Source organism: Hemiscyllium ocellatum, chromosome 2 (assembly GCF_020745735.1).
Source record: "Hemiscyllium ocellatum isolate sHemOce1 chromosome 2, sHemOce1.pat.X.cur, whole genome shotgun sequence".
NCBI lineage: Eukaryota > Metazoa > Chordata > Chondrichthyes > Orectolobiformes > Hemiscylliidae > Hemiscyllium > Hemiscyllium ocellatum.
The window spans coordinates 105,572,929-105,594,189 of NC_083402.1; the positions used below are offsets into that span (position 1 = coordinate 105,572,929).

Below are 21,261 nucleotides of genomic sequence, written 5' to 3' on the forward strand. Positions count from 1 at the left end.
TGCATATCTCCAAAAGGCACTTAAGTGCAACAAACGTCTGACCCAATTCTAGATTTGAAATTTCAGCAACATTTTTCGAGAATGTAGAATTCACTTCCTTCAAATCAAATATTACCTAAGGATCCATAGGGAAGGCAAGGGTTCACTCCTGTTGCTTTGGATTTACAATTTCCTCGTTCAAGTACAGCTGCCTTGATAAAAAAATATTTTGGGTTAAAAGTTACTTTATAGTTTAGCTAAATTTATGATTTCATTGGATCAGTACAGTTAAGAGAAGGGATTCCTACTCTTGAACAAAAAATATAATTATGAGTATACATTTGGCAATCCTGTTTTGCACTTGTGCCAACATTTTTACATAAGCTATCAGCTATCAAAGCTGAATCCCTTTAAGTCACCTCTGTAGCTGTACTCACTGACCTGTCTATATTGTATTCCAGTCATGTGTAAATTAAAAGAAATATCATTTTTCTCTTAACCTGGGAGAATGTGTGTCATTTGGACATTTTCCTTTGCTCTGTTCAGTATAGGAGCCTAAGGATGTTTATCCAATGCAATCCCATTCATCGTTCTCATTACTTCTGGCATAGCACCAAACCTACATTCCCTTGTGCCTTATAACTATTGTTTTTGAATGATTCAGTACTCAACGTTCCCTGTGTAAACTAACAGTCTGTTCAGCACACTTAACTGAGTTTCAAGTATTCCTGCAGTTATATTTGACTTATGCATCCACCAGTTCATGATAACGTCTTTAATTTCTTCTCTCTGCCTCTTTCAAACAAAGCAGCAACCAATTGATTCCCATCCTGATTTTAAATGTTCTCTCCATTTCCTTTTCCAACTGAGAGCCAATGCAGTTCTTCAGTCTCTTGGCAATTTTATGAGCCAAGGCCCAGAATTGTCCTTGATTTCTTATGAATCCTTTTTACTGCCACTATCATTTTTATAGAATCCCTACTGTGTGGAAACAAGCCCTTTGGCCCAACAAGTCTACACTGACCTGCCAAAGAGCAACCCACCCTGACCCCTCCCCTCAACCCTATATTTACCCCTGACTAATGCACCCAGTCTACACATCACTGAACACTGTGGGCAATGTAATCACCTAACCTGCACATCTTTGGGCTGTGGGAGGAGATCAGAGCACCCAGAGGAAACCCACACCGAAACAGAGAGAATGTACAAACTCCACAAAGACTGAGGCTGGAATCAAACCCAGGTCCCTGGCTCTGTGAGGCAGAATGCAAACCACTGAGCCACCATGCCTCCACTAGAAAATTTTAAATAAGTGGTGATCACAATCTGTTACAACACAATATTACTGCATTGATATTTTGTGCACTGTTCATGACACTTCTGTTGGTTCCAATGTTACAGCTCCATGCACTCCAAGTTCTGAGAGGAAATCACCAAAGCCATTTTCTTGTACCATTTCATTATTTTATTTATGTATAACAATTGTCTCCGATTTGCCTTTGATGTGAGTTAGCTCGCTGAACTGGAAGGTTTGTTTTCTGACTTTTCGTCACCATGACTAGGTAACATCATCAGTGAGTCCCTCTGGTGAAGCGCTGGTGGTATGTCCCGCCTCTGTATTTATAGGTCTTAGTTTCTTAAGGTGGGTGATGTCATTTCCTGTTCTTCTTCTCAAGGGAAGGTAGATGGGGTATGAATTGATGTGTTCATTGATGGAGTTCCGATTAGAATGCCAGGTCTCTAGGAATTCTCGCGTATGTCTTTGTTTCGCTTGTCCTAGGATTTTGTGTTGTCCCAGTCGAAGTGGTGTCCTTCATTGTCATTGTGCTTTATGCCCATATGTGGACACTGAAGTTGAGCTGACTGTGTCAGTGCACTCATACCATCATTATGTTGTATGTAGGCCTGGGATCTGCATGTTACATTGGTTAGCAGAACAGTTTATAGCTCAAGACTATCAAATTTCATTCATGTATACAACCAATCAAATACCAGCTAAAGAGAACAACCAGTCAGCACCTTCTTCTCATGCATTATAAATTGTTGTTCCCTTTGTGAATTCTTGTGATTTTGTCCTGATGAGTGGAAGATGTAAATCTTCAACACCATGTCTTATTTCTCAACAATTCATATGTTAGTGCTATTCACCTTTCCAATTACAAGTTCTTCTGGATCCTTTTGCACTATCCCTCTTTTATGCACTAATTCTGTTTACCATATGACATTGGATTTACCACTATTTAGTTTTTTTAAAACTTCCATTACAAGCGTATAGTCTGTATAGTCACAGAGGACTATCGGGCTGCTATCTCATGAGAGAGAAAGACAAGTGGTGGTAAGTTGAACTTGAAGATCACCACACGTCAGGCAAGTGGTGAGACTGAGAAGGTGGGACTTTCATGGTGACCTCGGCCAGTACAGGAATTTAACACATGTTGTTAGTTTCACTGTACATTGCAAGCCACCCATCCAGCCTATGAACTATAATATAAGCTGCAGGCAACCAAAGATTGATGATGTTGGTCATTATTTTCAAGTTAGAGCTCTTATCTGCAGGTAACTGCCTCACTTAACATTACTAGCTCCCTAATTATGGAATCACAAATTCTCAATCTTACACCATGAACCTATGAACTATCCAGAAGATTCACTATCCAGAAAATTCTTGCCTTATCAATTGCTTTGTGAAAGTCAACACATAGAATATTTATTCCAATCTCTTGTTTTACTTTTCCTTGTCACGTTTGTGGAAGATTAGTTTTTTTTTTACTCATGGACATGGGCATTGCTGGCTGGCCATCATTTTATTGTCTGTCCCTAGTTGCCTTTGAGAAGATGGGGTTAACATGCCTTCTTGAACTGCTGCAGACCACATGCTGTAGGTTGACCCACAATGCTGTTAGTGAGGGAATTCAAGAATTTTGACCCTGCAACAGTGAAGAGACTGTTCCAAGTCAGGGTGCTGAGTGGGTTGGAGGAAACTTGTTCCTATGTTTCTGCAGTCCTTGTCCTTCTCCATGGACATGCTCATGGGTTTGAAAGGTTCTGTGTAAGAATCGTTGATGAATTTCTGCAGTGCGTCTTGTTGATAATATTCAGTGCTACTATTAAGTATCAGTGATGATGGAGGGAGTGAGTGTTTGTGAATGCGATGTCAGTCAAGCAGCTGCTTTTTCCTGGATTATTTCAAGCTTCTTGTCTGTTGTTGGAGCAGCACACATCCAGGCAAGTAGGGAGTGTTCCATTACCATCCTAATTTGTGCCTGGGAGATGGTTGACAGTCTTTGGGTAGTATTCATAACCTCTGACCTGTTCTGATAGCCACTCAATTTATGTGACAATCTGGTTGAGTTTCTGGTCAACAGTAATCCCAAGGAAGTTGATAGTGGAGAATTCAGAGATGGTAATACCATTGAATAAGTATAGGGTGGTAATGACATTGTTTCAATTTGGAGGTGGTCATTACCTAGCACTTGTGTAGCTAACTTGCCACTAGTCAGCCCAAGCCTGGATACTATCCAGATCATGCTGCATTTGAACATAGACTGCTTCAGTATTGGAGGACTCCCAAGTGGTACTGAACATTGTGCAATCATTGGTGAACATTCTCACTTCTGACATTATAATAATAGGAAAGTTATTTATGAAGCAGCTGAAGATAGTTGGGATTAGGGTACTTCCCTCCGAACCCCTACAGAAATATCCTGGAGCTGAGATGACTGACCACTGACAACCGCTCCCACATTTCTATGGGCCAAGCATGAAACCCACCCACTGGAGATTTTGCCCCGATACCTATGGATTCCAGTTTTGCTCGGATTTCTTGATACTACACTTTTAACCTTGATGTCAAAAGCTATCACTCTCACCTCACGACTGCAAACTATTACAGGAATTAAACTCCCTTTCTTCAACTCATAGCATCATGTTGCTGTCTCTTGCTTCACGATTTGGATTGTTTTCTGCAGGTGAAGTTCCGATGTTACCTTTCCTGTATAACTATTAAAGGTGGCCAGCCAATAATCACCCAAATCAAGCTTTAAATAAAGAAAATTTGTCTCTTTGTCATTTCTCAGTATCATCTATCTCCGAGTTGTGGAAACTACTTATAGCACTTAACCTTCTGTGTATACCCTTGTCTATAAATGACTCTGAGCCATTTGAACTGGCTGTTCTTGATTGATCATGAAGATTCAAGCCTCTTGTTCAAACTCACTCCATTTCTAATCAATGATTGCTCCCTCAATTTTGGTACATCCTGAGCCATTAGTTACAGGATCGAAAATCCTGCAAAGCATTTGATATATTTTACAATAAGTGTTTGTGTTCAATTCCTACAATATGTATACATTGCAAAAAAAATTGAACAAAGAACGCTGAGTAAATGCTTCTGGAATACTTGTTGCAAAAGGTTTCAGTTTTGTGCTATAGAATGTTCTGATGGTTTTGGAAAACAATTAATCCAAGAACAACATTGGTTTTAATCTACATTTTAATAACAACACAACCATTACAAAAAACATATACTGTACAAGTTGGAAATATGAAATTAAATCGAAAATTTTCAGTGGGTCAAATAGTTTGGTTTTGAGGGAAATGGTTAGCATTGAAAGTAAATAACTCTTCACAGAACTTTTGGTATGTCAGCTACAATTTGGGTGCTTCAGAATTAATTGTAGCCAATGGGTTATAAAGGAACTAATGGAGTTTTTCTTTTCTGACTGATTAGATCATCTACAATAATGACCACATTGAAGTGGATGGAAGAGCTACACAAAAGCTAATCACCAATTTAGACCCTGACACGTCGTATTCATTTGTTTTGACCAATCGAGGAAATAGTGCTGGGGGCCTACAGCAAGTGGTCTCAGCACACACCGCTCCAGACCTGCTTCGCACCAAGCCAGTCCTGATTGAGAAAACCAATTCTGATGGAATGCTGACAGTTGAACTGTCAGCAGTGCCAACACCACCAGCCCCAGTAAAGTAAGCAAACCTCACCTAATAACCAGTGATCTAGATTTCTACTCATGTTTCTTCTCTTAGGATTGTGCCCTTACAGCTTAAATAATGTTTAATGGTTTTCAAGAGTGGCTGCTAGCTTGTTAGTTTTTGTCTCATATCTAACAAAAAGATGCAAAGGAGTTGGTCCGCTGAAGATAAAACAACCCAGGTTGGTGGTAACGTGTAACTGATCAGTCTGCAGGAAGTTTGGTAATACTTTGTTGAAATATTTTCTTCTTCTGTGAGCTTGTGGCACCCCTTCACAGATTATTGTCCCACAAGCTGGAATTTCTTAAGGTATACCGTGACAGAGATCACCAGCGCCTCTATCTCCAAACTATTCTGCAAGATGCAAATATTCAATTATCATTCTTAACCACATTTTGCACAGCACATTGACTAATATTATAAGAATACAGACCAATTTCTACAAGGTGATCATGTGAGGCCTTTTGAAACAATGCTCCTTCACTTCATAGAAGCACGTATACTAGAAGCAGGAGTCAGTCATTTGGCACTTCCAGACTGATGCATCCCTTAATATCATCATGGATGATCATTTAATTCAGTGTCCTGTTATCATTTTCTCTCCATTTCCTTTGATATCTTTAACCCTACGTAATATGTCAAACTACTTGAGAACATTGAATGTTTTGTCCTCAACCATTTTCTGTTGGAGAGAATTCCACAGGCTCACCGCTCTCTGACTGAAGTAATTTCTTCTCGCCTCAGTTCAATGGCCTACCCCATATCCTTAGATTGTGACTCCTGGCTCTAGACTCTCTAGTCACCAGGGATGTTCTCCTTTCATTTATCTTATTTAGAGTTAGAGTTTAATAGGTTTCTATGAGGTCTGTCCTCTCTCTTCTAGTGAGTATAATGCTAACCAATCAAGTCCCTCTTCGTACACCAGTCTTGCCATTCCAAGAGTCAGTCTGAGAAACCTTTGTTGCCCTTCCTCCATAACCAGAACATCTTTCCTTCACTAAGAAGACTAAAATCTTCCTTGTACAAGGTCCTGTACAATTACAGCAAGACATCCCTGCTCATGTACGCGAATCCTGACCCTATTAAGGCCAAAATACCATTTGTCTTCTTCACCTGGTGAAAATTTGTTGCAGCCAGAAAATGTGGGTTGGATGTGTACAGGGAAGACAGCCTTCATGGCCCCAGTGCTTTACTTCGGCAGTGGTTGGATGGGGAAGTTTATTTTAGTTTATTTTGTCTGTATTACCATGGGCCAGACAGGAAACAATAGTCCCACCTACAGCCAACTAACGTTCCTAGCATAAAATAGCCTGAGCTGGCATGTTGCCGAGAATCCTGGGCGTCACCTCTTCAGGAAAGATGTCAAGCTTCAGTCAGGTTCTGAAGAAGTCGAGCAGGATGTAATCAAAAGTGATAGAGTTCAGTTATGTGGACATTTTGGATAAGTTGGGAAGGGCTTTCTAGAAGAAGAAAAGGTGTCATAATTTATTGAGTTTGCAAGAGATGCCTTGATAGAGCAAATAAAAGTAATTATTCCCTTTGGTGATTGAATCAATAACCAGAGATCATTGCTTTCCAATGGCTTTGAACCCAACCCAAGAGGATATGAGAATTTGTCCACAAAGTGTTTGACTCTGGATCATTGTTCCTGGAAAGCTGATTTGAGCTGATGCCATTAATAAATTTTAAATGGAAGTTGACAGTTGCTTAAGGATGAGGAGCTTGTTACAAAGAAGACAATGTGAGGAACCATGAACTACTGCCCTTTGAAAGAGTCAGCACAGGCACAATAAACTTCTTGTGTTAGAACATTCTAGTCTGCTTGATCTCAACTGTTGTCATAAAAGTTTGCTGTGGAAATTGCTTTTGGAACTTTGAATGTCAGAATCCTCTCCACCTGTCACACTGAAACTGTAGGTGTTTTACGTTGTTGTAGCCGAGTGCTTGTCATGTTCTTTTTGAAAGAGAAATGATGGGCTGTCAATTATTAGTTTTCTTGTAAGCTAGTTTTATATATTACACACTTATCTTTCTTCTGAATTCCTATCGTTATGTGCTGACTCTATTGTTGTTCCATCTCTCTCTTCCCATCCAAACAGGCCCATTTTCACCAAAATTAAGGGCTTGGGACCCACGAGCTATAACAGCTGACTGGTTAATTACTGCCTTTCTCTCACATCAACCCTTGGTTTGTAAGGCTTCCTGATGTTCATCTGCGTAGTCCCCACCCTCCCATAGCCTGAAATTGCCACTAAACATCATGTTGTGGTTGGACTGCGGTACCATTCACTCCGCTGCATTTTGTGCACCCTCTATTGTCCTTTATTCATCATCTCACCTTTTGGTTAATTTATATCTTGATTATGATTAATGTTCGTGATTAACACTTATTCAAGACCTGATTCTTATTTGAGTATTTTGTTCCTTCAATCCATTTTTAAAAATAATGCCACCTGAGTCGATTTTTATTAATATTTCACATTGATTGCATACATTTTAGAATAAATCTTGTGATTTCTCAATTTTCTGCTTAATGTTTTTCAATGAAATCAGTTGAAGTTGCTTGACTTCAGGAATGCCCTCTTGGGGAACTGCATTGTACTGCTCATCTCTTTCTAATTATCTCACACAAATGCATTGGATTAAACAGGGTGCCCCACCACAGCTTTACACACTATTCCAAAACTACTGAATGAATTTACACGAATGGTACTCCATTAACTAGCTGCCACTTTCACTTGGTTTACAATTGTGGGAGGCAATCTTTGTAGTAAACATCCATGGCTTTTATTTCCTGGATAATTACTTTGTCAGGAAGTTCATCTACTGCAAGTTCTTATCAGCAATGCCATAGGAAATACTCTAGTAATTTCATAAGGGTATCGAGAGTGCTTTGCTTAAATCTCACTTTCCCATTAAGCTTGGTTCGTAAAAATTTTGTTTTAATAAACAATAAAATGTTTGATTTGAGAGGCATTGATGTGTTCGAAAATCTGTCGTGGTCCCTCAACATCACCTTACTTTTGTTTTGGTGATGCTGGTGCAATAGAACAAAACTGATTAAAAGATTGTTGTCTCCCACCAAGCCACCCTCACCTTTCCTTACCTCCACAGTGACAATGGAATCGAGCTGTCACAAAAGAACAACTATAATTCCAGTGAAATTTTAGGAATAAAATTTCAAAATGATGAGACTATCTATTTTGGATTAGTTACTGACTCTGATAATACCCGTCGAGGTAAACATCCAGCACCTTTACCTCAACCTCAAGCAACCTAATCATCTTTAATGGTCACAATTGTGAGATGAAAATAAGAAGTTACTGAGAAGGACAATGATGATGAAATCACTAACTTACAGTTTCTGTGGGTGGTATTTTTGTGTGCAAGAACAGAAATGCATGCACCCAAAAATTGATGGGATGGCAGATTATGCAATGGACAAAGTTAGCTGGACTTATTAACATTTTCTTACCATAAATCAATAATGATGTAGTAATATCAACATTATATGCAACACTTCAGGAAGCTCATACTGAAAAATCTTTTCTCCTTAACTAATGAAACCAAAAGATAGCATAGAACTAGTGATCAAGAGCAAAGAGAAAGTACTATGGAAATAAAAGGAAGTAAAGTGATTGCAAATTAAGCTAAAAATAGCAATGATTGAAAAGACATTGTCTTTTGTTCCTTGAGAAGTTATGAATAAATAGCAGGGTTAATGTGCAGGCATTCTTTAGGTGCTTTGATTAGTGGGAAAACCTTTTGTAGCACATTAGATCAAAAATATCCCAAAGATGTAACTGGATCACCTCCTACCATGCATAATAAAACCAACTGGAATTTGGTTTGCAAGACCAGCATCAAAATTGATTTAGTTTTTCTTTAAAAAAAATCCTTCAGGAGCTGTTAATGGTGGAAATACAGTTTCATTGTTCACTGCCTGGACCACCAACTTTGAATAGCATGTCAGCACTATCTAGCATGCAATTAAAGAGGCACATCTGACCTGAATTACCAAACCTAAATGTCTGTGGCAGGGCTCATTCACATTAATAACTTAAACCCAACAATTTTATTACACGCTATTAATTTCTCTGTCGAAGCTATTGGCATGATAGCAGTTTTTCTTGTTTAGTCAAAGTTCAAGGTGCAGCAGCAACAACCATCCAGAGTCTCCATATATAGAATTAGAACTTCCAGTGTCTCTTGTCTTTACCAAAACTGATGAGTTCCAGAAATGTCTGAACCATTGATGGTTTTGGCAAAATCTGTTATGTTAACAAAGCCAGTTTTCTGTGTTCTGAAATGAGAGTCTCTCACTGTTGCTAAAAGGAGTGACGAATGATGTTTTGTTTGTGAATCAAAAATGAGCAAGGGTTCTGTACATTGCTGCCTCATACTGTTTCACAAGACAGCAAGCATTGCGATGTGAGAAAAATAACTCCTTAAAGAAATGAAAACAAGATGAGAAATCTTTAGTTTTCTCTCTGTGTGTAGTTCATGTTGTTCACTATGTCAATAATGTATCTTGGTTTTGCTATATTGTCCAACCAAATAAAAGTTGCTGCTGGAAGGTGAAACGTTAAGTGTGCTTCTTTTGCAGGCCTACTTGTCTTTTACTAGAAACTTACAAATGACTTGCAACTTCAAGAATGGTATTTTCTTTGACTCTATCTTGTGGAATGAGCATTAAGCCTAACTTTAGGGCCATTTAGAATTTTGAGATATTAGCTGTCAGTAATCAAATGATGATTTAAAAATATATCAACTCGTGGCAAAAAGTCCACAATATAATAGTTTTTTTTTAATTTAACACTGTCAACATGTTGAAATGTCCAAAGTCATTTTTCATTGCCACAATAGGAGAAGAAAAATACGACATTAAGCAGAAGGAGCTGTTGAGAGAAGTGATCAAAAGCTTGGTCAAAGAGACAAGTTGTAAGGAGGATGGTTGAAGCGTACAAGATTCTGAGGGATCTTGACAGGTTAGATATGGAGCGGATACCACCTCTTATGGGAGAATCTAAAACTAGCAGTAACTGTTTAAGAATAAGCAGATTCCACATTTTCAAACAGACATGAGACAAAATCATTTCTATGAAGGTTGAGAGTCTCTGAAACACTCTTCCAGCAAAAGCAATCGGAGCAGATTTTTTCACTGTATGTATATAATGCAAAGGTGGATAAATTCTTGGTAAGCAACAAATGCATAAGGTTGATAGATTAGATGGGAATGATTTTGAGGTTACAAATAGATCAAGCATTAGCTCATTAAATGACAGACAGGCTTGAGGGTGGCTTCCTCCTGCTCCTTCTTCATATGTGATAAAAGAGGAGAGATTTGGGAAGGAAATTTCAGCATCATCACAAAGGAAAGAACATTGTAGAAGAGGCCAAAATCCAAAGGGGGGTTTTGGAGTGCTGTGGTTAGTGTTGTAAAACTGGAGGAACTTGGGATATAGGAAGGAATGAGATAATGAATTGATTTAAAAAGGCAAATGAGAATTTAGATTTTGATGCTTTTAATGCACTGGGAACGAAAGTAAAATACTTGACCAGGAGGTGATAGATGAGTGGGATGCGGTGTGGAACAGGACACAGACATTACACTTGCAATGAACTGATACCTAAGGAAAGCGAAGGATGTCAGATGACTAGAAGAGTACTTTGGTCTTGACATAACCAGGACATGCATCACAGTAATAACAACCAAAAAAAATGAAAGTAAGGCAGAAACAGATGATCTTTGAGTTGGGATTTAGTGATATTGACGATGGTCGATATTGGGTGTTGTAATTGAAACTGGTCTTGAGAGGTTATGGAAACTGGGAGAAAGTGAGGACTGCAGATGCTCGAGATCAGAGCTGAAAATGTGTTGCTGGAAAAGCGCAGCAGGTCAGGCAGCATCCAAGGAGCAGGAGAGTCGACGTTTCTGGCATGAAGAAGGGCTCATGATTCCTGAAGAAAAGCTCAAGCCCGAAACGTCGACTCTCCTGCTCCTTCGATGCTGCCTGACTTGCTGCGCTTTTCCAGCAACACATTTTCAGCTCAGGTCATGGGAACTAGGCAACTTTGAATTTGTATTTAAGTTTACAGCAACCCAATTTCGTTTTCATTGACTTCAGTAGAAATGGGATGGAATTGGTGACTGATTAACCACCACATTTTCTTTCCAAAGAAAATCTCATCCCTACTGTTAACTTGGAAATCAAATCTCAAATCTTCTTGTTGAACCAGGGATCATGTCTATGTATATATCTGGAGAATATCTTTGTTTTGAAATAACATCTGGCTTAGGAAATATGTCTGTTTAATTAGGTGACCTCAGCAATTTTGACATTGTTATCAATTAAACTTTGTTTTTTCTTTTAACAGAGGCTACTATATAATTGTTGTGCCTTTGAAGAAATCCCGTGGGAAATTTATCAAGCCTTGGGACAGTCCCGATGAAATGGATTTAGAGGAGGTAAGTGTGCAGCTGGTGCACAGTTAACTGGCTCATAACAGGAAAGGCAAAAAAAGAAGCAATCAAGTTAATTGTGTGCTTGCATGCAGCAACTTCTGTTTGTATTTCTGTGCATATTTTGCTACTTACTAAAATTAGTTCCAGAAATTGGGCTGGCAGTACCTTGTAAATAGCAGTTTAGTTGCCCAAAATCAGTATTATGTTTCAACAAACTGATTTTTCTTCCAATAAGTATGTCATATTGATATCTCAAGAGAACATTACACAATTTTAGTAAATATTTGCAATCATTTCCTGTCATAAAATGTATGAGGAAGTGGAATGGGAAAGCTTTTGATCACTTTGTCCAATTTCCACCATAAAGGACTGTCTTGGCTTATTTTTCTCCCTGGAGGAGTGAATAATCATTGATAATATTTCCAAGAAAGGAAAGTAAGTGGTAAATTTGCTCCTAACAACATGAAAACTAAGTCCTGATATCAGACTTTAATATTCTGCAACTCTATCCTGTTACATTCCACAAGTCATATTCCCAATCTTTCCAGCAAGACCAAACTATGGTGTTTCACAGGACATATAATTACCTGTTTAGAAAATATCATGGTTGGGTGTTTATTTCATACAAAAAAAAGCTGCAAGATCAACATGTGTGTTCTGTTCATCAGGCTTGCTCATTTCATAACTATATCAAATTGATGCTATTGTACTTATTATATCAACTTAATTTCCAAAGGATAGGTCTCTGATTTTCAAAGACAGTTATTCAAGTTTATAGAAAATGCATCTCTTCACATAGCACTTGTGCAACCCTGTTCTGTTACACCCGGCACATAAAATTTCCAATAGCATTGCAACCATTAGTCCATTTTTCTTCAATCAACCACCTCTTGGCAGTGGTAGTGGCACTTCATGATAAAGAGTTATAATCAGCTTTAAAATCGAGTCTTTTGTGTTTGATTGAGTATTTAATCATCCCAGCTTATGCTTCACTCAATCATGTATTTATCCACTCGCTTTTGAAAGAGTTAATCAAAATAGTACCGACTGCTTTTGCTGGAAAATTATTCTACATATTCATTACTACAGGGACAAATAGCTTCCTCCAATCTCCAGTCACATTGTGGATTGTTAACTATAAACATCTGTCTTCCTACTTCTGTGCTTACTCTCAATAGACCATTTAAAAAATCATCAATACCACTCAGCATTTCATAGATTTGGATCATGGGCCCTCTCAATTTTCTTTCCACTGAAATGAAAATAACTTAAAATCGGCAAGCCCTACATGATGATTTAGAGCATTCGCCATTATGCCCTTGCTGTTATGATGGTAGGCTGGAATACATTATGCACATTGTGTCCTTATCAATGACCTATAACAGGTTATAATTACTTATTTTGGCTTCTTATCAAATGCTTTTTTGCTGTCATCTATGATTTGATTAGTTTTATTCATGACCACTCCATAATGACTAGAGATTTTCAGTAAATGACAAATAATCAGACTTGAATGATTTCCTCCTCTTCCATTACTAATGGGAACTCTTTTGTCTATCCGCTCGCTGTTTCACATTTCAGTGTACACTACTTCACATTTGTCTAAGTTATGGTTTGACTGCCATTCTACAGCCCATCTGTTTAATTGATAGATACTCTTGAATGCTGATCACACACTCGTAATTGTCACACTGCCATACAGCCGGAAATCATCAGCAAACATTACGGTGTTATCATCAACCCTCTCTCTATTGTACAGAAATATTGAGAGCAGTGGGGTCACTTAGAATAGATCTTTTCAGAATTATTCCAATAATTTTTCCTCTATTTGTTATCAGTTTCTCTATTTGTTATCAGTTTTGATTTTATTTAATCATGCCAGTTTTCATTCCATTCATCTAATTTGCCATTAGTTTCATCCACTTTTAACCCTTTTAATAGTTTTACGTGTGGAACTTTATCAAAACCTTCTGAATGAGGCAGACCTTAGCACTCCTTAAGGCATTTGCTTTGTTCAAATAAGTGTCAAAAGCATCCTGCCGCAAATTTGACAGGTTATTCTGAATTTTAATGGTGAATGACTGATCAGTAACTTTTGCCATGCTCTTTTATTTTAAATAGCTTGATAGCGTTCCTTATGATGCTTAGTCGTTCTGGTTCTGATGCTCGTAATCAGCTGTAGTCCATGAGGCTCCAAAAGCTCAAGTAGCTTGATGGGCATCAGTCCAGATCAAGCATTGGGCAAGACACAAGCTATCAATCGCCAAAAGGGAGATTGAACCCACGCTATAGGCATCATCAAACAAACTCAGCTACTTAACACATCCATTTCTGGCCCAACTAATTATATTTACTCGTGCTTCACACATTTCCTCCTTAAGTTTTATTGAAGATTCTTGTCCATGTGTCTGATAAAAAAAAATTCATTGAGTTTCTTTGCAATGTGTGCTGTTGAAATGATACTTGTGTTCACTAATTGTTTCAGCTTCAGTATTTAAATCTGGGATTTGACCACAGGCTTTTAGGATGAATAATTGATTTATTTTGATCCATCTGCAATTTCATGACAGTCTACAATATATCATTCTTGTGCTTTCAATAATGGGGCAAGGTTTCTCATCTCTTCCTGTATGAATCTAGTTATATTTGACTCCTCTTCTTTAATCAATGTAAATTATATAACATGCTGATGCCTGCTTTTATCACTTGGTAGACTTGGATCATATCCCATCTTTCTTTTTTCTGGCAGGAATGCATTCCATCCTATTATATAGCAAAAACCTTTCCAACTTTTCCTGTCCATTGTTTTATTATAACATTGCCTTTTTGTTTTTGATTTTTTTAAATACTTTGATGGCTCGTTCAACTTGCACCCTCTATTCTATGCAACTTAAAAGAAATATTAATTGCCTTTCTGAATTAATTATGATTTATTTTTGGTTAAAATAGATTGAATCTTTCTTCTTAATTTTTGTGTTTCATTTGTATATTTGTTGGGTCTGGCTAATTTGCTTCAGTCATGAGGAGGGGAGGGGAGGTAGAACACAAATTCTAAGTCAGCTCTCATTGAAAGAAGATTACAATAAGTCAAAGTATGCCAGGTTGTAAGACAGTATATGATTATCCCTTTTTGTTGGGAAGGTTATGATAGATGGTACCTTGCTACATTCCATCCTGTGGTCCACCAAGATTCATCCCTCTTTATTCCTTGTCACGCAAGCATCAGTTATGCTAAGTTGCTAGGTTTTTTGTGAGTGAACCAAAGTCAAGTAGGTGATATTGTTTGAGGCTATGCATATTCTACTTAATGCAGTGGCAAATATGGTCAAGAAGACTCCCTCAAAAGACGCCAGCAAAATTGTAACAATTAATATACTGTGATAATTAATTGGAATGCATACCCCATTTAAGTACATAAACTACTTCAGATTTTTTGTGTGTTTGAGCTGCAAAGAAGTATTCATTGATTTCAATGAAGAGTACTGGGCACTCAGAGTTTGAGGACATGCGTTAGAACAGAAACCACAGATGTGACCATAGCTCCAATTTAGAACCAGGCTCCCATAAATAGATTTATTCCAATACAGAATAATAAAAATATTTTTGATACATAAATGAGAAATAATAAAACCATGTGACGATATCAACCTGAAGGAGGTTTTAAAATTTGAAACATCTGCAGACAGATGTGAAGTAAACACATTGTCACCTTGCAATTGTATACTTGTAGAATAAACTAAAGTAAAACTCTGTTGCCTTGCAAAACAAGATGCAAATATTTGGAAGTAATGAATAATCAGCAGAATTATAAATTGTAAGATCACTCCTCACCAATCAAATCAGTGTGAAATGCAGGTCTCGAATCCCCGACTCATCTATCAGTCTAGACAATTTGTACAGTGCTTTAGAGTCTTTGATTGTATGTTCTGTTACTTAGCAACAAAATATGTCTTTTTCCTAAATAAAAGTGTTATTAAGTCCAAAATTATGTTCAGACTGGCAGCGATGATTTTCACATTTATAAATCAATAGGTATTGTTGGGCTGGTGGGTAAATACTTGGGGACTAAAACAGCAATTTATTAAGCATTCAGATCATTTGTTTGAGTTTTGTGCTCAGCTCTTTCGACAGCAGAACAGTTCTACTGTTCGATGATAGGCAGTGGGGAGGGGGGCTGTCAGAGCAGGGAACTCCTTCAGTAAATGTGCATAGATTCTGTTGATTAATACTGATAATTTAATCATTTTGTTCTATTTGTTCTGATTATTAGCACTGTAGAAATGTTCTTTTGAAGACACTCTATGATGTTAGTGAGTAACTTGTTTTTATAAAATTCTTCATTCTCCTATTTCGACAAAGGTATTCATCAATATACAGGTATTTTTGTGAAAATGATGAAGTAAAAATGTATAAATAAGTAAACAAATGCAAGCACATAAATAACTAAGGATGAAAAAAAGATGAATATATATATATAGCTTATTTAGTGTCTTTAGAATATCTAAAAAAAGATTTAACAGATATCAATACATCATAATGTGTATTGACTATTACAGTATATGAAATGTAGGCACCAGTTTGTGTACATTAAGATTCGACAAGTCACAATGAGGAAATAAGCATGTGATCTTTGTTTCTTTGGAGCTGATTTTTGTTTTATTCATTCATGGGATCAGGGCTTTACTGGCTCGGCCAGCATTTAGTGCCCATCCCCAATTGCCCAGAATGCAGTTGCAATTCAATGATATTCCTCAGAACATTAGTGAACCAGATAGTTTTTTTTTCCGCCAATTGATAACATTTCATGGTAATCATTAAACTCTTAATTCCAGATTTTGATTGAATTCAAATTGCACCATCTGCCATGGTGGGATTCAGACTTGAATCACCAGAACATTACATGAACCTCTGGATTAACAGTCCAATGATAACAGTCAGCCATCACCTCCCCCACAGAGAGATTGAGTGATGTGTGGGCAGGATATCTTGTTCTTGTGCTGTGAAATCTTTTATGTCCACAGTGGGGGGTGGGGGGGTGTGGCAGGGGCGTGGCAGAGGGTTCAGAGGACATGTGCAGAAAAACTTTTTCATCCAGAGGGTTGGTGGGAATATGGAACTCAGTGCTTATAAGGGTGGTAGAGGTAGAAATGATCATAAAATTATATTCAGATGTAAACTTGCAATGCTAAGGCTCAAAGGGCTATGGACAAGTACTGGAAATGAAATTACAACAGTTAAGTGATTGTTTTTGACTGAAGTGGGCACATTGGGTTGTTGATCTCTCAGACTTTATGATGCTATGGCATAAGAGGTGTATCCAAAAGACGGCATTTCTAACAATGCGACAGTGGATGTTTCAGCCTTGATGTTGGATTCAAGTCTCCTTGCAGATGCAGTGTCACACACACACTACAGCCCAAACTTCTGCTCTCAAAGTGGATGCATGGATTGAAAATTTTCCTAGTTCACCATTCCCACCTCTGAGGAAAAGATGCCCCATGTTACCGAATCTTCTGTCAAGGGCTAGCCAGCTGTGTGTTAGTATCACTTTGGAGATGGACAGGGAGGCTACCAAATATTAAGGCAGGCTGGTTACAAAGTTCGTTGTGATTCCTTAGGATTTTGTCCCAGTTGTTCAGTCTTAGCCTCTCAAATCTTCATAGGTCCTCAAACCCCATTCTGATGGTTGGCATGTGGATGCAGCAGGCAGTTAGGAAAGATAATGGCATGCTGGCCATCATTGTGAGAGGATTTGAGTATCAGAGTAGGAATGTCTTGCTACAGTTGTACAGGGCCTTGATGGGGTCACACCTCGAGTGCTGTGTGCAGTTTTCATCTCCTGGTCTAAGGAAGGACATTCTTGCTATTGAGGAAGTCCAGCAAAGGTTCACCAGACTGATTCCAGAGATGGCAGGACTGACATAAGAAGAAAGGCTGGAACAACTGGGCGTGTGCACACTGCAATTTAAAAGAATAAAGGGGGATTTCAGAGAAACATATAAAATCTTGATGGGATTGGACAGTCTAGATGTGAGAAAAACGTTCCTGATGTTGGAGAAGTCCAGAACTGGGGCTGACAGTTTAAGAATAAGGGGTAAGCCATTCAGAACTGAGATGAGGAAGAATTTTTTCACTCAGAGTTGTGGACCTGTGAAATTTTCTACAACAAAAAGCTGTTTGAGCCAGTTTGTTAGCTATGTTCAAGAAGGAACTGAATGTGGCCTTGTGACTAAAGGGATCAAGTGGAATGGAGAGAAAGCGGGAGTGGGATACTGGCATTGCATGATCAACTATGAATGGTGGTACAGGTTTGAAGGGCCAAATGGCCAACTCCTGCACCTATTTTCCCTGTTTTCATGTTTCTGTAACTTGGTAATAACTTGGTGGCTTGATGATTTCCCCAACTCTTATTCCTCTTTTATGAGCATTTATGTATCAAGAAACAGTTGGCTACACATTTTGGGCTACGGCCCTCCCCGCACCGAAAATAGTGTGTGTTTAAACTCAACACTAAATTCAAATGGTCTTAACTAGATTTTGCCTTGTTCCATTTCTTGAACCACCAGAAGTAGAATTAGTCAGAAATAGAGGCAGGATTTGGTGAGAGATTTACAAAGGAGGAGGTGCAACAAGACCTGAGTGTACTTGTACACCAGTCACTGAAAGTAATCATGCAGGTACAGCAAGCATTGAAGAAGGCAAGTAGTATAGTGACTGCCTTGTTGCATTTGTACAGGGCTTCAGCGAGGCCCATACCTGAAGTACTACGAGCAGTTTTGGTCTCATTATCTGAGGAAAGATGTTCTGGCTATAGGAGGACAGCAACAAAAGTTTACCAGCCTGATTCAGATGTATGAAGAGAGACTAAATTGGTTAGGACTGTATTCCATGGAGTTTTGAAGAATGAGGAGGGATTTCATAGAAATCTCTAAGATTCTAACATGACTCAAGACAGTAAATGCAGGAAGGATATTCTCAATGACCAGGACATCCAGCACCAGGGGTCACAGTCTAAGCATCCAAGGTAGACCATTTAGAACTGGGCTGAAGAGAAATTTCCTCAGTCAGAGACTAGTGAGCATGTGGAATTCTCTGAAAATATAGTTAGGCCAATACATGGAATGTTGATTTTCAAAAAGAAGTTAGATATCGTTCTTGGGACTAAATTAATCAAAAGATAGGGGGAGACAAATCATGTTCCATAACAATATTAGATGTCTATTTATAACTACCACCAGCAATGATTTCCAGATAACAACAATAATCAGAATTTACTGGTCTGCAGTGAAGGTATAGCCCTGATTTTGACATGAAGAAAGAAGCTTCCCACAATAATTTTATTCAGCTTTGAAAAATTTCTTTTCATGGCTCTTGTCGTGTAGCAGTATTGTACCTATTGTTGGGCTCGAGCATCAGAGGTCAGTGTCTCATCTGCCATGGAGGTGTGTCATGACATTGCCCACAAAGAATTAATAGGCTCATAAACATGTGTTTCTCCTATTTCAATGTGACTTCCAACACACTGCCACCTGTAGGATATCCAGAAACAGTAATGTTAGGAAGCAGGCTGAGCTGCAAGTCATATTGAAGAATTTTTTCAAAACAGCAAAGCAAGATGTGTAATACATTGAAGACATCGCTGAAGGCCAGTAAATAAATGATTTATATTTACAAAGTTCTTTTCTCAGGCCAAGAAAGGTTGCTTGAAAGTAATTCTGAATTCATCATTACTCACAAACAAATATGACTGACCATCTAGGAAATTCCATGTTTTCAAGAGTTCTTGTGTCCTTGTGTGGCTGATGAGCCCAACCACACATTTGGTAGGTTTTCTGGGAGGTGAAAGTGGTGCTTGGCCTTGAAACTAATTGGTATTCCCTCCTCTGGTTCCTTTTCTTTCTTTGTCTTGCCAGTAGGTATTCTGAAAGAATTGTGTCCCTTCGTGCATGAGCTCCCTCCAAGTTGGTTTGTTTTGAATGAAGGTCTCCCACGCATTGACATCCAAATTGTATTTCTTGAGCGATGCCATCAGGGAATCTTTAATGTGCTTCTTCTGACCTCCTCTTGTTCAAGTGCCTTCCTTGAGCTTGACAAAGAAGATTTGCTTCAGCAGTCAGAACTCAGACATCCTAAACATGTGGCTGTCTCATTGGAGTTAGTTTCAGACATTTGTGGCCTTGGTGCCGATGCTATTTAGCTGCTTCAAAGATGAAATATTAGTATGCCTGTCCCCCCAGATGATGCCAAGAATCCATCTCAAACATTGATGGTGGCTCTCAAGGCGTTTGAGGTGGTGTCTGTACATATTCCACATTTCGGAGCCGTATAGAAGAGCCGGAAGGAAGAATGGCTTCGATGCAAGAATCTTGGTATCAGTACAGATGTTATTGTGCTCTGATCTGGACGACTCTCATCCTGAGCTATCAGAAGGTGATGCTTGCAGATTGGATGAGGTGTTGAATCAGTACATAAATGTCAGCCTTAGGTAAGGAATGGCTTCCCAGCTAGGCGAAATGTTCCACATTTGAGAGGATTTCTCCATTGATCTTAATGGAGGGATGGACTGGACCTTGACCTGGCTGAGGTTGTTAAAGGATTTGATTGAGTCTTCTTGAGTTTGAAGCTGAGGCTACTGTTCTGTACCCTTCTGTAAAAGCATCAGCAAGACTTGAAGTTCTTTTCTGAGAGTGCAGAGATGATGTTGTCATCCTCTTACTGAAATTCCACAAGCAGGGTCAGTGTCATTTTTTATTCCTGGATTTCAACAGGGTGATTTTGAAAAGTTCTCCATCCATCCTGTAGACAATGTCCACACAACTGGGAAAATTGTTCATGACAAAATGAAGAATGATGGCAATGAAAATGGAGAAGAGTGGGGGGACAAGGACAATTTGCAATCTCTGCTGGACTCCCGCCCTGACCTCAAAGAATTCTGTCATATTAACATCGGTGAGGACCATCGCCGACTTCTTGCCATCAAAACTCTTCATGCCTGTCAAAACACTATTGCCAGTGAAGCAGAGAGGAGGACTCATCAACAGCAAACACTGTTGAAGAATGAGGTAAACTGTGGACTGAGAATGCTAAGCAGTTGCAACTCCATGCTAACACCTGGGGTTTCTTCAATGTCACTAAGTCAATATACGGATCCAATAACTTTGGCCTTCAACCTGTGCAGAGTAAAGATTTTGAGAGACACAGACAACATCAGCCTCCAATCGAGAGAACACTTTCAAGAACTTACCCATGAAGCAATCATTAACAAAGTCAAATTTGAGGAAATTCTCCATTAAAATTGGTCTTAAATTCTTGGCTAGTATGGCAAAAGTTGAAACTGTTATTAGAAACATGAAAAATGGAAAAGCCACAGCAGAGAAGGGAATTCTAATGGGAATTTTCAAATTGGAGAAGCACAGCTTACCTGGTCATCTCTATCTGCTATTCCTGAAAAGCTGGGACAAAGAAGAAATAGCTCTTTGCTCGTCTCAGGAAGTCTGCCTTCACCACTATTTTCAAGAAAGGAGACAAAGTGGACTGTGGAACTAATGAGGAATTTCCCTACTCTCCATTAATGGGAAGATCATTGCACAAATCCTCATCAGATGTTTCTCCCAGTTTTTGAGGAAATCCTTCCTGAAAGCCAGTGTGACTTCTAACCATAGACATGATTTTTACTGCTCAGCAACTCCAAGCAAAATGCCACCAACCACTCTACATGGCCTTCATCAAACTGACTGAGGCTTTTGACTTAGTAAACCAGGAAATGCTGTGGAATATTCTGTCAAAAGTCAGCTCACCAGTGAATTTCATCAACGTTCACTATC

At 38.6% G+C, this 21,261-nt stretch overlaps 1 protein-coding gene across 4 annotated transcripts in view; it reads left to right on the plus strand.

The window, feature by feature from the left end:
* The window catches only part of LOC132824449 (receptor-type tyrosine-protein phosphatase delta-like), a 588,252-nt gene that overhangs the window by 437,206 nt on the left and 129,785 nt on the right, over positions 1–21,261 (plus strand). For all 4 annotated transcript variants that reach the window (XM_060838969.1, XM_060838986.1, XM_060838977.1 and 1 more), the window contains exons 16-17: positions 4,709–4,965; positions 11,350–11,440. In XM_060838969.1, coding sequence (XP_060694952.1) covers positions 4,709–4,965; positions 11,350–11,440 — 348 coding nt within the window. The remainder of the gene's footprint in view (positions 1–4,708; positions 4,966–11,349; positions 11,441–21,261) is intronic.